Consider the following 21,600-nt stretch of genomic DNA (forward strand, 5'->3'; position numbering starts at 1 on the left):
TTCTTATTCATCCTACTGATTCTCCACCACTCTCGTACACCCTTGTGCACTCTCATTCATCCTACCTATACCTGATGCACCCTTGTACACCCTTCTTATTCATCCTACTGATTCTGCATCACTCTCGTACACCCTTGTGCACTCTCATTCATCCTACCTATACCTGATGCACCCTTGTACACCCTTCTTATTCATCCTTCTGATTCTTTATCACTCTCGTACACCCTTGTGCATTCTCATTCATCCTACCTATACCTGATGCACCCTTGTACACCCTTCTTATTCATCCTACTGATTCTCCACCACTCTCGTACACCCTTGTGCACTCTCATTCATCCTACCTATACCTGATGCACCCTTGTACACCCTTCTTATTCATCCTACTGATTCTGCATCACTCTCGTACACCCTTGTGCACTCTCATTCATCCTACCTATACCTGATGCACCCTTGTACACCCTTCTTATTCATCCTACTGATTCTTTATCACTTTCGTACACCCTTGTGCACTCTCATTCATCCTACCGTACCTGATGCACCCTTGTACACCCTTCTTATTCTTCCTACTGTTTCTGCATCACTCTCGTACACCCTTGTGCACTCTCATTCATCCTACCCATACCTGATGCACCCTTGTACACCCTTCTTATTCATCCTACTGTTTCTGCATCACTCTCGTACACCCTTGTGCATTCTCATTCATCCTACCTATACCTGATGCACCCTTGTACACCCTTCTTATTCTTCCTACTGTTTCTGCATCACTCTCGTACACCCTTGTGCACTCTCATTCATCCTACCCGTACCTGATGCACCCTTGTACACCCTTCTTATTCATCCTACTGATTCTGCATCACTCTCGTACACCCTTGTGCACTCTCATTCATCCTACCCGTACCTGATGCACCCTTGTACACCCTTCTTATTCATCCTACTGATTCTTTATCACTCTCGTACACCCTTGTGCACTCTCATTCATCCTACCTATACCTGATGCACCCTTGTACACCCTTCTTATTCATCCTACTGATTCTTTATCACTCTCGTACACCCTTGTGCATTCTCATTCATCCTACCTATACCTGATGCACCCTTGTACACCCTTCTTATTCATCCTACTGATTCTTTATCACTCTCGTACACCCTTGTGCATTCTCATTCATCCTACCTATACCTGATGCACCCTTGTACACCCTTCTTATTCATCCTACTGATTCTCCACCACTCTCGTACACCCTTGTGCACTCTCATTCATCCTACCTATACCTGATGCACCCTTGTACACCCTTCTTATTCATCCTACTGATTCTGCATCACTCTCGTACACCCTTGTGCACTCTCATTCATCCTACCTATACCTGATGCACCCTTGTACACCCTTCTTATTCATCCTACTAATTCTTTATCACTTTCGTACACCCTTGTGCACTCTCATTCATCCTACCGTACCTGATGCACCCTTGTACACCCTTCTTATTCTTCCTACTGTTTCTGCATCACTCTCGTACACCCTTGTGCACTCTCATTCATCCTACCCGTACCTGATGCACTCTTGTACACCCTTCTTATTCATCCTACTGATTCTTTATCACTCTCGTACACCCTTGTGCACTCTCATTCATCCTACCTATACCTGATGCACTCTTGTACACCCTTCTTATTAATCCTACTGTTTCTGCATCACTCTCGTACACCCTTGTGCACTCTCATTCATCCTACCCGTACCTGATGCACCCTTGTACACCCTTCTTATTCATCCTACTGTTTCTGCATCACTCTCGTACACCCTAATGTGCACTCTCATTCATCCTACCCGTACCTGATGCACCCTTGTACACCCTTCTTATTCATCCTACTGTTTCTGCATCACTCTCGTACACCCTTGTGCACTCTCATCCATCCTACCTATACCTGATGCACCCTTGTACACCCTTCTTATTCATCCTACTGATTCTCCACCACTCTCGTACACCCTTGTGCACTCTCATTCATCCTACCTATACCTGATGCACCCTTGTACACCCTTCTTATTCATCCTACGCCACCCTATGTTAGTGTTATAGTTGGTACGGTCCTATGACCTATGATGTAACAAGGTCACCCGGCCTCGTGTGGTTGTTCGCTTCATGGTTCCCGTGATGGTTGTTTAGTAAACCCCTTTGCTCCGTACTCTCGCGCTCCGTTGTGTCTTTGAGTCGTCGAGTCGCTGTTACATAGATGACGTGGTGGCACGCAGTGGGATCCAGAGCCCACAGAGCACCAACAAGTTTGGATACCGCGCAACCCTGTGAAAAAAAAACGCGTTGAAAGACGTCCGAAGAATGCAACCCTCAGCGAAGAAGGAGCAATGGCGGGGAAGGAAAACAACATCCGGGACCTGGCGTTCCAACAACAACAACTTCAACCAAAACCCCAGCCCTCAACAAGATCCTGACAGGCGCTGGAGAACCCAAGATCTCCCCCGACGCCCGAAGAACCAAGAACCAAAAAGGGACAAGAAGATCTGCCCGATTTGTGAACAAGCGGGACGGCAAGTTTTCGATCACTTCCTCAGTGCGTGTCCGTACTTGCCCGACGAGGACAAAAAGAGGAGTTTTGCGCGCCACGTGGGCGCCCCTCCCCAGCAAGAATCCGGACGCGGAGTGAAAGCAAGTGCTTCACCGAACCTTGAAGCCTTCCACAAGGGAGCGGCGGTCAAGATACTCCTGGATTCGGGGGCAGAGTCGAGCATGATTCGTGCCGATGAAGCGCGGCGCTTGGGGTTGTGCATTTCTCCAAACAACACAGATCTTACTCCAATCCAAGCAGATGGGCGGCGACTTTCTGCCGTAGGTGAGTGCCGTACTACGTTCTACAAGAAGAAAGTAGCCCTTCAGTTTGATGCGATCGTAGTGGAAGACCTCGTCGATCCGATTATAGCCGGAAGCCCCTTCCTTGAGTCCAACGGTTTAATGATAAACTTCAGTAAACATTATATTCACCTCCCTGATGGATCCATCTTTGATTATTCCACGTCTACCATACAAGCCCAGCCACGTTTTCATAGCATTTCGTACAGCAAAAATCGTACGCAACACAACCTAGCACGCTCTAGAAGGGCAGCTAACAGTTCCAGTGTACAAGTTCAAGTGTCCAAGGTCATGCACCTGCCACAAACCACTCATGTAGTTCATGTTGTGACCAACCCTGCTGTGACTGAACAACAAACAAACACAAGGTCACTGGTCCACACCCTAGAGCACCTGTCACCTTCTGCAGATGCTAACACACTATCGGTGAAGGAAAAGCACCTGTCATCAGTAGCAGAAGCTGATACCCCACAGGTGCAGGAAGAACACCTGTCACCATCAGCAGATGCTAACACACTACCGGTGAAGGAAAAGCACCTGTCACCAGTAGCAGAAGCTGATACCCCACAGGTGCAGGAAGAATACCTGTCACCATCAGCAGACGCGGACACACCACCGGTGAAGGAAAAGCACCTGTCACCAGTAGCAGAAGCTGATACCCCACAGGTGCAGGAAGAATACCTGTCACCATCAGCAGACGCGGACACACTACACGTGAAGGGAAAGCTTCTGTCTTCAATAGCAGAAGCTGATACCCCACAGGTGCAGGAAGAATACCTGTCACCATCAGCAGACGCTAACACCCTACCGGTGAAGGAAAAGCACCTGTCATCAGTAACAGAAGCCGATACCCCACACGTGAAGGAAAACCCCCTGTCGTCACCAGAAAAGGCTGACACTCCCCAGGTGCAGGAAGAACACCTGTCCCCTTCTGCAGAGGCTGACATACCACCGGTGAAGGAAAAGTACCTGTCTTCAGTAGCAGAAGCTGACACCCCACACGTGAAAGAAGACCACCTATCGCCACCAGAAAAGGCTGACACACCCCAGATGCAGGAAGAATACCTGTCACTATCAGCAGACGCTGACACACTAGCGTTGAAAGAAAAGCTCCTGTCATCAGTAGCAGAAACTGACACCCCACACGTGAAAGAAGACCACCTGTCAGCATCAGAAAAGGCTGACACACCACAAGTGCAGGAAAAACACCTGTCCCCTTCTGCAGAGGCTGACATACCACTGATGAAGGAAAAGCACCTGTCATCATCAGCAGAGGCTAATACTTCACACGTGAAAGAAAAACACCTGACTTCAGCAGTAGACGCTGATACGTCACACGTGAAAGAAGAACACCTGACTTCACCAGCAGAGGCCAATACTTCACACGTGAAAGAAAAACACCTGACTTCAGCAGTAGACGCTGATACCTCACACGTGAAAGAAGAACACCTGACTTCACCAGCAGAGGCTAATACTTCACACGTGAAAGAAAAACACCTGAATTCAGCAGCAGAAGCTGATACCTCACACGTGAAAGAAGAACACCTGACTTCAGCAGCAGACGCTGACACTTCATACGTGAAAGAAGAACACCTGACTTCACCAGCAGATGCTGATACTTCACACGTGAAAGAAAAACACCTGACTTCAGCAGCAGAGGCTAATACTTCACACGTGAAAGAAGAACACCTGACTTCAGCAGCAGACGCTGACACTTCATACGTGAAAGAAGAACACCTGACTTCAGCAGCAGACGCTGATACGTCACGCGTGAAAGAAGAACACCTGACTTCAGCAGCAGAGGCTGATACTTCACACGTGAAAGAAGAACACCTGACTTCACCAGCTGACGCTGATACTTCACACGTAAAAGAAGAACACCTGACTTCAGCAGCAGAAGCTGACACCCCACGGGTGAAGAGACATCCCAAGTTAGTATCACCTTCAGCAGAAGCTGACACCCCACGAGACACACCGCAGGTGAAGGAAGAATGCCAGAGCCCACCTGACCGTCCTCCCGTTCCACCTGACCCTCCTCCACCAGCTCCTGACACCCCAGAAGTTAGACCCCCACCTGAACCACCCCCATCTGTTCAACGCCCACAGAACTTTATGCCATAACGAACTGAAAGTATAACAGGACAAGTCACACACCTATCTCCTAAGTCAAAATAGAACAAAACAGTCTCTACATGTGCAGCATATATATCCAAAGGTACTAGATCTAAATTGATTTGATTTGCAGTTTGACAGAGTTCATATTAACAGAAGAAACCTTGAGTTAGTTACAAAGAAAGATAAGAAGGAATACATACAAGACCAGTAGCGAGTTATGGTATTACCTGTATTGAGAAAGATGTTACATTACCGACATTATGTTATGTTACCGTAGCCACAATAATTTTCCAGTTACTTATCGAAAAGAAGACAGAACAAGTCAAATCTAGATGCAGAAAGTTTCTTGTCAGCATAGTTGTTTTATTTGTAGAGGAGTAGGCGGTGGGAAGTTTGTTTATTTTTAATAAGTATAACACCAGTCATTTTGGAAATATCCATTTCACAAACTGAAGAAGAAATATGTGAATCATGCTAACAGATATTTGTTAATGGAAGAACACTGATTCATTATTACAGTATTTCAGAACTATTAATAGCATGTTACTAGGACCTATTACTGTTATTTTAGTTACAATTCTATTATGTATCTTCATAACTCGAGTTATTTTAGTTTATTGAAAACGAGGAAAGAAGGAAATTTAGGAAGACACTAAGAGAGAGAGAAAGTAGGAAGGAGGAAAAGAGATCACGCCACCCTATGTTAGTGTTATAGTTGGTACGGTCCTATGACCTATGATGTAACAAGGTCACCCGGCCTCGTGTGGTTGTTCGCTTCATGGTTCCCGTGATGGTTGTTTAGTAAACCCCTTTGCTCCGTACTCTCGCGCTCCGTTGTGTCTTTGAGTCGTCGAGTCGCTGTTACATAGATGACGCTACTGATTCTGCATCACTCTCGTACACCCTTGTGCACTCTCATTCATCCTACCTATACCTGATGCACCCTTGTACACCCTTCTTATTCATCCTACTGATTCTTTATCACTTTCGTACACCCTTGTGCACTCTCATTCATCCTACCGTACCTGATGCACCCTTGTACACCCTTCTTATTCTTCCTACTGTTTCTGCATCACTCTCGTACACCCTTGTGCACTCTCAATCATCCTACCCGTACCTGATGCACTCTTGTACACCCTTCTTATTCATCCTACTGATTCTTTATCACTCTCGTACACCCTTGTGCACTCTCATTCATCCTACCTATACCTGATGCACTCTTGTACACCCTTCTTATTCATCCTACTGTTTCTGCATCACTCTCGTACACCCTTGTGCACTCTCATTCATCCTACCCGTACCTGATGCACCCTTGTACACCCTTCTTATTCATCCTACTGTTTCTGCATCACTCTCGTACACCCTTGTGCACTCTCATTCATCCTACCCGTACCTGATGCACCCTTGTACACCCTTCTTATTCATCCTACTGTATCTTCATCATTCTCGTACACCCTTGTGCACTCTCATTCATCCTTGTGGATACTCAGTTCCGTTTGCAAATAGTTCACTTGGTAAAATCAAGAAAGAGCGGCCGTTCGTTAGTGGCCAAGGCCACCCTGCGGGCTACCACACGGGGCGCCCCGTGCGCTTGGGGCCCCGGTTATTACAGATACCCTTCCCAGGGGGCTTGTTGTTGGCTTAGTTGGTATGTATTGTTTTGATGCTTCCTTATGTGCGTTGATGAAGTTATCATATACATCACTTGGACTTACCCTAGTACTTTTGCCTGATGTCTCTCTTTCTGTTTGTAATACATCAAATCTGTTTCTTAATGTCAGTGCACTATATTTGTAGCTTATACTTGGATCTGCAAGGGAGGACCAGTCATAGCGAGGGCATTTGGTTGCTGGCTTCTCGTTTCAACGTAGGCTTAGGCATATTTCAGCTGACACTATTCTGTGGTCTGAGATACTGAATGTGTTGTAGGCTTCACAATTCTCTACACTGTTTACCCACTTTCTGTTTACAAGGATGTAGTCCAACTGCGCTCTAGTGCCATTTGGATACGAAAATGTCCACAGCTTTCCTTTACGTTTCTGGAATATCGTGTTTAGACATACTAGTCTGTTATTTGGTCCTTACCAATTTGTGCATTCATGTCACCACTTATTACATCTGACTAGACATTCCCAAATCAGACATAGGCAAGGAATATCACGACAAATGGAATTTTGGAAATAACACAACTCTTTATTTCAAACCGAACAACTGGAACTCTGGAACAACTGGAGTTTTTCAGCTAACAGACTCAAGGAATAAAACACGCTATATAATGTATTTGCTTCTACTGTGTAGTTCTGATCTACTGTGAATGTTACAACGTTCCTTATATTTCCCTATCTACCGGTACTTCATTTCAAACCGAACAACTGGAACTCTGGAACAACTGGAGTTTTTCAGCTAACAGATTCAAGGAATTAAACACGCTATATAATGTATTTGCTTCTACTGTGTAGTTCTGATCTACTGTGAATGTTATAACGTTCCTTATATTTCCCTATCTACCGGTACTTCATTTCAAACCGAACAACTGGAACTCTGGAACAACTGGAGTTTTCAGCTAACAGATTCAAGGAATAAAACACGCTATATAATGTATTTGCTTCTACTGTGTAGTTCTGATCTACTGTGAATGTTACAACGTTCCTTATATTTCCCTATCTACCGGTACTTCATTTCAAACCGAACGACTGGAGACCGTGAAACAATGAACATAAAGTAACGTTGCAAGAAACAATCAGTCTATATTCAGTGGCAAGTCTTGGCGTGCCGGTGGAGACTGCCACCGTGTCTGAACTGCTTGCCGCACTTCTCACATCTGTAGGGCTTCTCTCCGGTGTGTAGTCTCATGTGCACCTCCAATGCTCCTAAGGTTGCAAAGCTCCTGCCGCACTCCTCACATGTGTAAGGTTTCTCCCCAGTGTGAGTACGAAAGTGCCGCGAAAGGTTGCCTTTAACTGCGAAGGCTCGGTCACATTCCTGGCACACGTAAGGTTTTTCCCCCGTGTGAGTCCGCATGTGCTTTGTTATTGCACTGAGGTCTCTAAAGTGCGACCCGCACGCATCGCAATGGTAGGGTTTCTCGCCGCTGTGCGTCCTCTTGTGATAGATGTAGGAAGACGCCGTGCTGAACTGCTTGCCGCAATCCTTGCAGCGGTACGGGGTCTCACCCGTGTGGTTTCGTATGTGGACCCTCAGGTTGTACATCCTTGGAGTGGAGAATCCACAATGCTCGCAAACGAACATTGTTGACCTGGAATAGATTCAGAAGTTTGTTATTGAAAGCGATCAGGTAGGCATTACTACATAGCACAAAGTTTTTTCACAACATGGTACACGTTATTTCACAGAAAAAAGTTTTCCGGTCAAGGCTAGAATATAGCACACTTCAAGCCTTATTATCTTGCAATAAGGAGCTAATTTGCATAATTAGTAAGGAAAGTTTGTTAACCAACTGCCTTTCAATGGGACATGGGACAGTGTCAGGTCATGTAAACAGATAGCCTTGCATAAACGTACATGTAGGTCAAATAAATAAACTCCTCTCCAAGCAGAGGTGTGGGTCCTGCTGGTTTTTGACGCGTTCAGTTTAAGCATTGTTGTTCAACACGGTTGGCGACATAACGAAATAGGGACAAAATTGAAAGCCTGACTAGAAACACCTAAAAACGTGCCAGATTTATTCTATTCATATGTATTGACTGTACTATTTCATAATCACTTTCAACTTTCAACACTGCCATATCGAACCTTTGTGGCCAAATAATATCAACCTACTCATATTTTTCATGACCAGTTATAACATATATCAGCACACTCTGCACATATACTAGTCCTGTACCACCAAATGATTTTTAACCCTATCTTAACTGGACTCATTCGCCCAATCATAACGTCCAAATGGTATGGTGCATGATCAAATTTGCAGTGGGTGATAGGCACGTAAATATAAATCACTTTCCATAATAAGCCTTGATTATTTGGCGAAGATAATGTGTTTGTGGACCTCTAGTTTACATTTACCAAACTTCATCACCAACGTAATAAGTTAGGCACACTATCTGGCGTAGCACTAAATAGCGATAAAGTAGACATTGAAAGTACTTACCAGATCAGACGAGCAGATGACGAGATGAAAAAAAACTTGGCTATTTGAAGACGGCTAGAAAACGTTCCGAATCGTTTGAAATCGAATCAGGTACTGTCGACTACGACCTCCAACGACCATTTTATGTAGAGGCGGGCCCTTTGTTTATCCGTGAAAGTGGAATTAGCTATATCAACAATGCTATTGTTACATAATCAAACAGTTGTCTGACAAATCATGATGACCAGTGATTATGTAATTAGTCCCAGCGCGTGCAGATCTCATTGCGCTAATTGAATATTACAACTTCTTTTGTATCAACTGATCAACAGCAAACGCCGCCCTCAAGCGCATCTCTGTGCACTGACCAATCGCAACGTCAGATTTCGGCCAGGGAACCAATCAGACGTCCGGGCGCCCACCAATTGTAATTTGCGGGCATCTGATTAGCGGGTCTCATAAATTCACTCTCCACCGCTCGACGACTACTTTTAATGTCTTGCACTTGAGCGTAGACGAAGTTCATCCGTTCGTTCGACATGGCACGTACCAAGCAGACCGCCCGTAAGTCCACCGGTGGCAAAGCCCCAAGGAAGCAGCTGGCAACCAAGGCCGCGCGCAAGAGCGCCCCTGCTAATGGCGGCGTCAAGAAGCCTCACCGCTACAGGCCCGGCACCGTCGCCCTGAGGGAGATCCGCCGCTACCAGAAGTCCACCGAGCTGCTCACCCGCAAGCTGCCCTTCCAGCGCCTGGTGCGAGAAATCGCCCAAGACTTCAAGACGGACCTGCGCTTCCAGAGCTCGGCGGTCATGGCCCTGCAGGAAGCCGGCGAGGCCTGCCTGGTCGGTGTCTTCGAGGACACCAACCTGTGCGCCATCCACGCCAAGCGCGTCACCATCATGCCCAAGGACATCAACAACCCAGGCCCTTTTCAGGGCCACCCACATATCCCAGAAAGATCTATATCCTTCCACCTTTCTTTAAACAGACGCAGTTGTTGCGCCAGAAATACAATTACACACCACTCGCACATCACCCCCCCCCCACACACACACACACACACACAACTTATACCTGTACACGCAAATCAATTCAGCCGACAGTGTAATGACTTTATCAACGTTAGAGAATGTTATGTGAACGCGTGCATCCGGTCGCGAACACATAACCTGTACACACGTATAATATACATATAGGTCAGCTAGCATTAAACGACACCGTATTGCGGTCATTTCTTGTACTTGTATGATCGGTCTTGCTCACGCATAGCGATAATTGTCTGTCAGCTATCTTGGACTGGGATATGTCGTATTTGGGTATTTTCATTCGTATATCTGCATTGTGCAGTCACTTGATTCAGTGTGAAGAGAACACAGTTCTTTCGAGAGGATGTGGGTGGCCCTGAAAAGGGCCGGGGTTCAGTTTCTTTAATTACTGAGCCTTGCTGGTCTTCTTGGGCAGAAGCACGGCGTGGATGTTGGGCAGAACGCCGCCCTGTGCGATGGTCACGCCGCCAAGAAGCTTGTTCAACTCCTCGTCGTTGCGGACGACCAGTTGAAGGTGACGGGGGATGATTCTGGTCTTCTTGTTGTCGCGGGCAGCGTTACCGGCCAGCTCCAGGACCTCGGCCGTCAGGTACTCCAGCACGGCCGCCAGGTACACCGGTGCGCCGGCACCCACGCGCCGCGCGTGGGTTTCCCTTGCACCCGACCGACCGGGAACTGGAGACCCGCCCGGGAAGAACGGCTCTTTGCCTTTGCGCGTGCCTTGCCACCTTCGCCACGTCCAGACATCTTGTAGTAGTCGATTGATTTACGTCAAACGGCAGAAAGAATGAGGGAATGAAGAGGCATTATCTCCTGTCCAAACAATTTATACCCCACCGATGGATTCACGGCTTCCGCCAGCGAACCAATAGAGAGAGCTCACTCTCGGTGAGAAGAAGTTCTACCACGTCCGCACCTTAGACTAGACAATCCCCAAATTTGCATTGTTCTCCCATATAAAGGCCTGGCCGAGACGACAAGCGGAAAAGCCGCCAAAAAAGCCGGCAAGGCCAGGCCCGCAGGGGACAAGACGCGCGGAGAAAGAGAAGGGAAACCTTCGGCGTCTACATCTACAAGGTGCTCAATACGAAGCTTCTCGACTGGCTCACTACAACAAGCGCTCCACCATCAGCAGCCGCGAGATCCAGACCGCCGTGCGACTCCTGCTGCCGGGCGAGTTGGCCAAGCACGCCGTCAGCGACTAGACTACACACAACGCACACGCCAAAAAACCTGGGATCGCAGGCGACATAAGACAGTACAGAACTTATGTCCTGGAACACAACAACAACAACAAAAACAACAGGATGATCATGAAAGAAAACAAAGAAGTGAATTTTGACGTAATAAAAGTCTGCACACGTTCTTATTACACCAAACAAAGCTGACGCAACAAGAAACTTGCGCCCCTTGCCTTCTGGAACAACTGTCGTCTGTGACGTTCCTTAGAACACGTAGAACAATGAATTGGCCGTCGATCGGCGTTCCTTTTCCAGTCAAAACGCCATAAACATACACTAGTAAGCAATGTCTCACAAGTGTGGTCAAACTTCTGGACGACAACGGTGTGTGTGCGTGTGTGCCTGTGTGTGCGTGTGTGTGTGTCCGAGGCCTACAGCCTATGCTGACGCGAGCGAAAGAAAGGCAGCGCTCTTGTGTGGCCCATGGTTTAAGTGGTATAGAGAGGTACAAGTGGTTTCTATCCCGAAACGAGCTAAGGAAAAGGAAGCGCTCTACTGAGGCCTGTGGCACCGTATAGTCGGCCAATCCGTCTTCGGGGCAGACGGAAACCTCTTCCGCCTGTGTCTAATTTTGCACCCGGAGGTAGAGAAGGTCGCTATACTTAGCTATAGGCGAACGAAGGGCACTGCCTTTCTTTCGCTCGTCTCAGTAAAAAAAAACCACACACACCTGTACCACCGTATACCATTAATACAGATATCAGCATTTATTCATTTCCACTTGTTTGGTCATAACAGATGTATTCATTACGAATGTGAATGTGTGAGCGATATAATTCTTTCTTTAGGATGTGGGTGGCCCTGAAAAGGGCCGGGGTTTCAAAGGGCTGGTTCTTCAGTATCAGTCTACGGACGGGCGCAAGGTTTGAGAGTTACGAAGGAAATCGGCGCCTTGTCTCTCGCCATAGTCGAACAAGAGTTCCGTTTTAAAGCGTTCTTACCAACGCTCTTATCAACAAAACAGATTAACAAGGTCTCAAACAGAATAACAAGGTCTGCGAGTTTCGGAATAGTTTTAGTATGAGAACATAACTACCGGTCATCGTCCTTTGTCATACAATGTTTGAATGTGCAAAGTGAAGAAAAGTGACACGAACACAGTCCGTTTTGGGGTAGTTTGGTGGCCCTGAAAAGGGCCGGGGTTTTTGGTAGAGATAACACGGGTTTAAATCCTAGTCTTGTCCTGACAGGTTGCATGAAGCATAAAGTTTGCGTCCCTGAAAATGTCCAAGAATTTTAGTTAGGCGATAGAAGCTCATCTAAAAATTCCCAAACACTTCGAGACTTTACTCCTGCCCGTGGCCTTGCCGACTTCTCAACATTCTTGTCTTCTCCATTTCTTTGGCAGGGACAAGCGTGAGATGAAATATCCCCTGCCGTGTCTCCAGGCAAAAGTAGCTCTTTATAGGCCCAAGCATTTCGCCTCGCCGTCCCTCGCAGGTAATTCTGTGACGACCTGTCTCCGACCTCCATCTTTTTGTCGGACAGCAAACAATCTCGAAACCTGCTTTTGTCGTGAGATGAAAGGGGATAATCTTGGCGGGAATGTCTGGCGTGGCGTCAAGCCTCAACCTGTTCACAGTAGAAGAAATGGATTAATCTTTCCAGGAATGTCTGTGACGAAGCCGAAACCTGTTCACAGGAATTTGCCTTATCTGTGTTTCAGATCACTGTTTCCCTTGTGAGGTGAGAAATATCAGCAAAGAGTAACTAACGCTTGCTTTGAATATTTATTCAAGTTCCTTTTTTTCGTACACTAGTTGTAGAAGAACTATTGTAGAAGAAATATTCACTAAAAAGGGGATTTTACTTGTTTAATCTCAGGGCGTTATTATCGCAACATGGTAGGATATAGTTTACCATATCGACAGCCACGGAAAAGAAACAAGTGACCCTGATACATCGTTGTTTATTTAGTCACATCTCTATGACAGGTGGAGAAAGTGAAAGAGACAGTCCTTTCTTTATAGTAGTGGGTGGCCCTGAAAAGGGCCTGTTTTCTGTCTTTAACCAATGCCTAGGCACAGTTTTTGTTTCCACGGCGGGACGGCTTGAGTATGATGTTTCTTGGGAAGAGGTCGAGTTTGAGTTTGATTATTTTCGGGGTCACGCGCATGGGAGGCTTGTCAGCTGTCTTGACGTCTTGTAAAGCTTTCGCCATAGGAAGGGGTAAAGGCGTTTTGAAAACGGCAACGTACTCTTTGAAAAGGCGAAAGAAACGCAGCTTTTGGGCGGTGTCCATTCTTTCTTGCGAGGCCAAGAGTGCTGAGATCGGATAAGGCAGATGTGTGTAGGAGGCGGCGACATACATGGACGACATATGCAGCCAGCGCAGCTTGCCCTTGTAGCGGCGGTCCTCTAATGTCTTGCCGCCGAGTCGCCGCTTCTTTCGCGAGGGAGAGCTTCCCGCAGTTGACATACTGGGGTTCACCTAAGTGCTCGTTGCGAGTCAGAGAAGTGTTTCTCCTTTCCGTTTCAAGTAGATGCACGAATTTTTGCGGCATCCAATCTGATTGGCTGTGGAATTCTGTATTCTCTGATTGGCTGTACGCGCTGATTGGTTGAATCCGTTACCACGTAAGTTCGGAAAACACGCGCTCCTCCCCCATGAATTCCAGTATCGTCTTCTGGCCGTCCAAGATGAACATAGAATTTATCCAGCCGGCTGAGCAGGGAGATTGGATGGGGTCGATTTTGATAAGAGCGGACACACCAGGCTTACCTCAGCTACTGTATGAACTAGAAATGGATCTCGTTCAAATGGACGCTGATTTCACCATCCCCCTATTTGACGTCACCATTTGGCAGAAATCGTACGCTGTGATCATCTTTTACACGATCCTCGACTTTCAATAGACCATCACAACTCTGAAAACCTCTCACCCTAATGTTGCCTTCATGGTACTCGGGCCTGGCTCATCATTTTGAAGACTTGGACGGCGCTCGGATCGGATCTAACAAACCGGCCCTTCTCAGGGCCACCCACATCCGCCAAAAGGATATATCGTTCACGCTGCTATTGTTAGGGTTTTACTTTGTGTGTAGCATTACATAGACTTCGCTCAGCAATATTTTATATTTTCGCCAAATGAAAATCCACAGAAACGTTAAAATGTAGGCGCCAGGCGAAGCGATGTAAAGATAGGCTAGAAGGAGGAACACACGACCCCTTCTCAACGGGCTTTTTTGGAGACGCAATTGTTTAGCTTTTACCGTTCCCCTCGTCGTACCGCTTGTTTGCTGCTCCCTGCTCATGCTAGGGTCACATTTCCAAACCGGGGACCGGCCGGGCAGTCTTTGGGAACGAAAAGTATGATATAAAAGACAACAAAAACACAAAACGTACCCAAAATTATTCAAGAGCGTAGCTTGTGCAAATGTATGGACACACACTTTGATTTTTCGTTTCCACAAATAGCCCGGTCGGGCCCCGGTTACCAAATGTGACCCTAGCATTACTAACCTCTGTATGCTAAGGTCACTATTCCCAACCCGCGGCCCGGCCCGGCATTTTGCGGGAACGAAAAGTATGATGTAAAAATAAAACAAAACGCAAACGAAAAGTTTCAATAATAAATCATTTGTGTATACTATTGATATGAATTGTGTTAATTTTCATTCACGCAAAACAGTCCGGCCGATGCATTAGCAGAGACCGTCACATATAAAGAAGACGTAGGAAGCTTGTACACAAACTGATATTTTCTACAATTTCCGCCTTTGCTCGTTTATTCAATACGTGTAAGTTCTGTACGGTGAAATGTGTACATGCATACATTCTCAAGTCTCTATCTCCGACATTACGGCGCGCCGCTGACCCCGCCCTCTCCCATACGCTCAATTTTGGCCACGCCCCAAGGAACTCAAATCTGTCGTTATGGCATGGTTGTTTCAGTGGCACTTTCGATCCTAGATGTTTTACCTCGAGGATATTATCTCTGCGAGCGGGCAGGGCTGGCTGATTTCGTTATTGATATCAGCCAACAACCTAGGCCTACATAGCGATGTCATCAACTCACTCGAAGTAGATTTCTTTGAATTGAATGCCGACTTCTCCATCAGTCTATTCGGCATCACCTTGTGGGAGAGATCGTACACACTGATCATCTTTAACTCATCCACAGACTTCCTCCTGGCGATGATATCTCTGAGGGCTGAACACCCTAACGTTACATTCACGGTACTTGTACTTGCACTGGATCATCATTTCGACGTCCACATGTTCATGTAGCACACCCAGAATCGAATATACCGGCCCTCCAAAATCTGCACAAAGATCTCTATCGTTCACGCTATGATTCCTGCGTTATTGTAAGGCTTTCACTTTCTACAGATTAGCCATTAGCCAGATCATTATATTCACTATTAGCCTAAAGCGTACAGGTATTTGGCCGGCTGTGGCCGCATTTCCGAACCGGGTCCCGACCAGGCTGTCTGCAGGAACGGAAAATGAGGCCGTTAGTACTCGTTATGTTTTCTGCGTTTCTTTTCATACTTTACTTGCCCGCAAACTGCCCAGCGTTACTCTTGTAGTCTCCCGTACATTAATTATAAAGGAAACGCTGGAAGCTTGTACCATCTCTTTTTTCTTTATTCAATACGTGTAAGTTCTATGGTGAAATGTGCACATGCATACCTATCCGTCCGGACTGTGGGAAGGCCTAGCTTTGTTTTTCCCGTCTGACATCAAGATGTGAAAGGTTTTGTTTTAGCCGCTAACGATGTGAGAATTGCGAATTAATGCATTCCAATGCAAATTATCCGTTATATTGTTCTACTGCAGATATCGCCTCCTCGTGGGAATCTAGCAAATGCATCGTTAATGTGGCGCCGGCAAGTCTGAGGGCTATTCTAACGTCAGCCTTAAAAACCAGTCGCATACCGAAATATGCACAGTGTGCGTCCAGACACCGGCTCCAAACCACCTGTCTGATGGACGACTCGTCCAACGAAGGCCCCTTCGAGAAAAGGTATGAAAGCATTTTGTCAATCTGCATTTTCACGTTTTGTACTAACATCCGACGGAGCGTTAAGATACTACGGCATAATGTGAAAACACTCAATCTTCACTGATGTACTTTACGTTTTGGTATTTCAAAAAATCGTCGAAAGAACCCGCCGAATTTCTGCCAAATTCACGTTTTTGTTTTTGTAATATCATCCGACGGAGCGTTAAGATATTACGGCACAAAACGAAAACACTCAATTTTCACTGACGTACTTTAGCTCTTGGTATTTCAAAAAATCGTCGTAAGAAGCTTAAGCCGCCGAAATTCTGCCAAATCCCTAACCCCTACATTTTGCCGCTTTTTTGCCCAGCCGGCACGCCATGTGCTTAACCGAACAGGTTTTCTATGCAGTTCGAATCGCTCCGCTCCGGAATCGTTCAATCTTCTAGTATAACTTCTTAAAATCTTGTTGGTTTGAAATCTGGAAGTGTTTGTAATTCCATTTCTACTGAGGTCACCTTCTCAACTGTTTTACGCCAAAATGTTTCAAGGCGTTGGTGTAGTTGATTTTGGTGCAGTCGACCTTTGACAAAAAGTTGCGGTACGGAAATGCCTCTCCAGTATTGTCAAAAGAGGGCCTACAGCAACTAGATGCGTGTAGTCGGACAAAATTCGCAATGGCTATCTTATTTTTAAGGTTACTGGTACATAAAGATAGCGGTGCGGGCCTGGCGTGCGCTCTGTGGAACGGGTATGGACGCCGGTGCTGACGCGTTCATTTTTAGAATAAAAACGACGCCTCTGATAAAGTGGCCCCGCGCGATTTTGTAGGAAGGCCATTTCACACTCGAAATTGATAATGAATTATATACCACCTAAAAGTACAGACCTCAGCCGCCAAGCCACGTCAAGAGTTCAAGGCAGTTTTATTTTCCTTCCGCGAGAGAAAGTAGTCCGTTCCATGACTCCGGGCGTCAACACCCCTTACAAGAAAGCTTGTCTCTGGAGGATATAACCGTATATCTTCCTGTTTTTACGTTATGTTTATCATTTCAGCCTCACTTGTTGCTTCTTTAGATTTATCGCTTTCCTGTCAATAATACGACCCGAAATCAGGTGATTTTCGTGTAATTTCCCATCTTGTTTTAAACCTGTTGTAGATTTCAAACCAACAGGAAATCTAGTATGTACCAAAGAGCAAACTCTGTAGTTTCTGTCGGCATATGACTTGTCATAGATTTCGAGGGCGAAACGCAGATGCCCGCAATCCGCGCAAAAGCCATGTCATAATTTTGAGTCCAGAATAGAACGCGTCTAGTTTGACGTTTTAGTGATTATCTACTCTGGACATTTACTTGCAACGTAGAACTGAATCTATAATTTTCAAGCTTCCCATTTTCCTCCTACAGATTTTTAGACCTATTTTCAACCTGTACCTGCACCTATTTGATAACATGACCTGAAATCAGTTGATTTTAGTGAGAACTTCGCCATGCGTTTTCCCCGATATCACAACAAAAGGAAATTTAGCGCGTAGAATAGACCAAAGTCTCTTCTCTCTGGTGGTATATAACTTATTCTGAATTTTGAGGCCGCTGTGGGCTTCCTTCTAAACCGCGCGAGGTCACCTCATCAGAGGCATCGTTTTAGTTCCAAAAAAGAATGCACAACACCGGCGTCAACTCCCGTTCCACCATGCGCACACCGGACCCGCACCGCCAGACTAAGATAGCATTTACTAATTCAGTCCGTCTCCAGGTAGTTTGTTTCTGTAGGTATCCTTTGACAATACTGGGAAGGTATATAAGAGCCGTAACTTGTGTTTAAAATTGGACTGCACTGGAATCAAGTGCACCGACGCCTCGCAACCTTTGGGCGAAAAACAGCCGGGAAGCTGACCCCGGGAGACATGGACAAACAGACCAGATTTCAAACCAACAAGACTTTTACAACAGTTATAGTCGAGGACTCTACGATTCTGACTCAGTATTAATCTAATATTGAATCGAGGGCGAAATGCAAATGCCCCCAATCTGAAAATCGTCAAGAATTTAACTCTTTACGGCACCGCCATCCTCCGAATCTTACTGTGTTCAAAATATGATCAAGTAACTAGCTAAAATCGTTGTAAGAAACACAAAAATGCCTCGTATCGAGAGCACAGGGCATTCCCTTCTAGTTCATATAACGCAATTTAAGTAAAAAGGCCGCCAATCGGGTTTAACGCAGCTGTGAAAGTCGGATGAAATTTCATCTAACTATTGTGCGACAAGCGTTTTCTTAGCAACGCCGTCGCGGTACGATTCCGCAATGAACTTAAAATCGAAAAGATATACGGTGATATACTCCCGTAACAAGCTTTCTTGTAAGGAGTCTTGACGCCCGGAGTGATGGAACGGACTACTGTCTCTCGCCGAAGGAAAAGAAAACAGCATAGAACTCTCGGCATGGCGTGCCGGATGTGTGAGTTTTCATCCAAAGGAAGTCTAAACTATCGTCGGGCGAAGCGATATAAAGAAAGGCTAGAAAAGTACAAGGCACACGGTGTAAACATATACGATGCGTGGCGCGCGTTCAACAGCCCGTCAGGAACTTATCAGAAATTCACAGTTTTACTGGATACAGTCACGCAAAAATAGAAGTACAATGTATTGCGGTGTGCGGGGCCGTTTTAACATAACTTCACGGCTGTATTATCAAAGAAACAATTTTCATTTTGATTACAAGGAAAAGGACCTCTAGAATTGAAAAAAAAATGATAGAGAATAACAACTTTTCATCAACACTTCAGTACTTCCTAAAATAACATCGATCGCCGTTATTTGTAGCCTGGAAACCATACCATGGCATCGGCGGCTCACCGATATCTCTACGGCCCTGGGAGTGACCCCCGCCCGCCCAGAGAGCTTAGCCCGCTCGGGGTGTTGGTTTACGGCCTTGGATTGAATTAGCTTAGCAACAAGAGAGCCTTGGAAGTAAATTGTTCTGCAGCCTTGTGCAACGCTCTCGTCGTCTTAGATGGCGGCCATGTTAGATATGGTAATGAGCAGCGGGACCGAACAGCTGACACGCGCGCTAACATTGCGCACCAATCAGAGCTCAGCGGAATAATTAGATCAGTCTACTCTGTTCCCATTGGGTGCATGGGATCGGGGCCGTAATCACTCGGTCCCAGTCTCTACGGTGGCGGCAAAACTACGGTGGCTGCGAAACTCTATAAGAAGACGATCCGACAGAAACGGGTCAATTTTGATATCAGACTGGGCCCGGTAAAACACGCCTAAGCCGATCCGTAGAGACTGGTGACCAGGCTACGTTATTTGCTGATTTCACAGTTCGTCTAAAACATGATTTTGTGCCTTTTGTCTCTTATGCAGGCATTACGACGATGCTGTCCGAGCGAACGACGGTCTCCTACAAAACCATTCACTTCATCAATGCTTGGAAGGAGATTTGGAGGCGATTTCACCCGAACCAGCGTCCCTTCGGCTTCAGACAGACACCGACGGCATTACACTAGAGCTGAATTCCCTCCAGGCAATTCGCCCTCCATCAGACGTGTTTGTTGCAACAAGGTGGAAGCCAAAATGCTGCAGAAAACTGGTGGAAAAAATGACGCCGTCCTGGATCTACAGGTCTGTTCAACTTCAAAAGTATGGAAGGGATGTTCCCGGTGCATTTCTTTGTTAGTCATTATGTGGAACCAATATATTGCTGTGCGCATCTTTAAGATGGGATGCAGACTCCCAAGCCGCCTCAGATTTCTACGACGAACTCGGCTCCTCTACCCTGGGAAACTGGCTGTCGCAGCGTGCCGAGAGTTTGTTGAAACGGACATGGGATGAACTACGGAGACTGGCACCCACATCGAACACCCTTCTCCATAACTTAGCGAGACAGAAACTTAACACCGGTATCCCTCTCAGGGTGTACAAGGCTGACTGGTTGCAATTCGCCATGGCGTTTGACAGCGCCCTGGCGCAACTGACGGCTGGAGACGGAGAGATGTGCCCCTTCGCCGTAAGGATAGTTCTTGAGTGCTTCGGCCAGAAAATGCCACATAACACCGCGAATGATGCCGCTCAGCTTGATGAGGTCAATGCCACTCCTAATGTCAATCCGCTTAAGACCCTCGCCGACCTAAGAATTCGAAAAGAATTCGTGGGAACATCAGCCCTGCATATAGGTGTGTCAGTCGGCTTGCAGGATCGTGCCGTGTCCACGCTTTGGCACCGAAACTTACGCGTCAGCTTGTTCAACCAGAACTGGCAAAAGTACAACGTAATGGGTATGGATGACGTCATCAACATCACGACTAGAAAAGACAGAAAACCTGCAGCAGCTCTGTCCCGCGCGATGACAACCGATACATTTGATCTCACCTACGCCCAAGCATACAACCCGCTGTCTTCAAAAATGTCAAGCGGTTGGACGAAAGCACTGACAAACGGGCTTCCAGTCACCTTAGCAGCGGCCTCAGGTCTTGCACTCCACAAGGCCACAAAGTCCACACACGACTTTGTACAAACGGCCCTAGATGGGACGGTACAAGCCAGTCTCGAAGAGATAACAATGGATTTAAACCCTGCTACGTATGCACGTTTTGAAGTGGTGCTGACATGTGATGGTGAGGATTTATCAAGTGAAGCTGCCACAGAACAGGTGAAATATCTGGTGGCGACGCTGAGGCGGGAACTTTCCGGCCCTATACCAGTCATCATACCGGTCCATTCAACTGTCCTCCATCGGTTCGCCCACAGAACCCTGACCGACCTGACAAAGCCAATTCACGCGGCCAACGTGGACACCACGCAAGGGCACTCCCGTCTGGAAGTAACTACCATAGCAATATCTGAAGTGCTTTTCCGTCTTCTGCTTGTCGGGCGGGTGGATGGGCGGGAAAGCGCTTATCTCCACGGTTTGGGGATCCGGCCAGACAGTCCTTGGGATGGGTTCACTACCGTCGCAGAACCTAGCGACACCACCGGATGGACGGTAAAGAAAGGGCTTGTCGACACATGGGCCCGAGAAGGCGTGCTGTGCGCGCCTCCATGGCGTCTCCTTTCAGCCAATGACAACGGCATGTTTTGCCGCATGCACCGAACATTGTCTGTCATTCTCACTACTTGTGAGGACCACCCAGAGAGAGGCAGTGACTTGGCAGCAGCATTTGCTGAAATCTACTGGACGCACGTTAGAACTGAACTTACCCAAATAATGTTGTCCAGGAATATGCGAGCCCTACTACCCATAGACGGAATAGATGCCCTGTTCGATGGTACGCTTGAGGGGAGAGGGGTAAGGGTTACT

The 21,600-nt window shown here is 46.7% G+C and overlaps 3 protein-coding genes across 3 annotated transcripts; 2 read left to right on the plus strand and 1 right to left on the minus strand.

Moving 5' to 3' along the window:
• Nucleotides 1-2,321: 2,321 nt before the first annotated feature.
• Nucleotides 2,322-4,970, plus strand: LOC136443043 (involucrin-like). The gene is made up of 3 exons (XM_066440095.1): nucleotides 2,322-2,828; nucleotides 3,420-4,427; nucleotides 4,830-4,970. The coding sequence occupies exons 1-3, from the start codon at nucleotides 2,322-2,324 to the stop codon at nucleotides 4,968-4,970; spliced, it is 1,656 nt and encodes a 551-aa protein (XP_066296192.1).
• A 2,238-nt stretch (nucleotides 4,971-7,208) lies between these two features.
• On the minus strand, nucleotides 7,209-9,571 carry LOC136444117 (zinc finger protein 722-like). The gene is made up of 2 exons (XM_066441620.1): nucleotides 9,076-9,571; nucleotides 7,209-8,220 (listed from the first exon to the last, which is right to left on the minus strand). The coding sequence occupies exon 2, from the start codon at nucleotides 8,211-8,213 to the stop codon at nucleotides 7,716-7,718; it is 498 nt and encodes a 165-aa protein (XP_066297717.1). The 5' UTR covers nucleotides 8,214-8,220; nucleotides 9,076-9,571; the 3' UTR covers nucleotides 7,209-7,715.
• A 22-nt stretch (nucleotides 9,572-9,593) lies between these two features.
• Nucleotides 9,594-11,305, plus strand: LOC136443044 (histone H3-like). The gene is made up of 2 exons (XM_066440096.1): nucleotides 9,594-9,955; nucleotides 11,233-11,305. The coding sequence occupies exons 1-2, from the start codon at nucleotides 9,594-9,596 to the stop codon at nucleotides 11,303-11,305; spliced, it is 435 nt and encodes a 144-aa protein (XP_066296193.1).
• Nucleotides 11,306-21,600: the final 10,295 nt, after the last annotated feature.

The sequence above is a fragment of the Branchiostoma lanceolatum genome, chromosome 10 (assembly GCF_035083965.1).
Source record: "Branchiostoma lanceolatum isolate klBraLanc5 chromosome 10, klBraLanc5.hap2, whole genome shotgun sequence".
Lineage (NCBI taxonomy): Eukaryota > Metazoa > Chordata > Leptocardii > Amphioxiformes > Branchiostomatidae > Branchiostoma > Branchiostoma lanceolatum.

Bases quoted from the DNA above. Each gene is read 5' to 3' on its own strand.
- LOC136443044 (XM_066440096.1), top strand. From the start codon at position 9,594: ATGGCACGTACCAAGCAGACCGCCCGTAAGTCCACCGGTGGCAAAGCC. The intron at 9,956-11,232 runs GCCCAAGGACAT...CTCCACCATCAG, and splicing joins GCCAAGCGCGTCACCATCAT to CAGCCGCGAGATCCAGACCG.
- LOC136444117 (XM_066441620.1), bottom strand. From the start codon at position 8,213: ATGTTCGTTTGCGAGCATTGTGGATTCTCCACTCCAAGGATGTACAAC.
- LOC136443043 (XM_066440095.1), top strand. From the start codon at position 2,322: ATGCAACCCTCAGCGAAGAAGGAGCAATGGCGGGGAAGGAAAACAACA. The intron at 2,829-3,419 runs GTAGGTGAGTGC...GATACCCCACAG, and splicing joins ATGGGCGGCGACTTTCTGCC to GTGCAGGAAGAATACCTGTC. The intron at 4,428-4,829 runs GTGAAAGAAGAA...GACACACCGCAG, and splicing joins CAGACGCTGACACTTCATAC to GTGAAGGAAGAATGCCAGAG.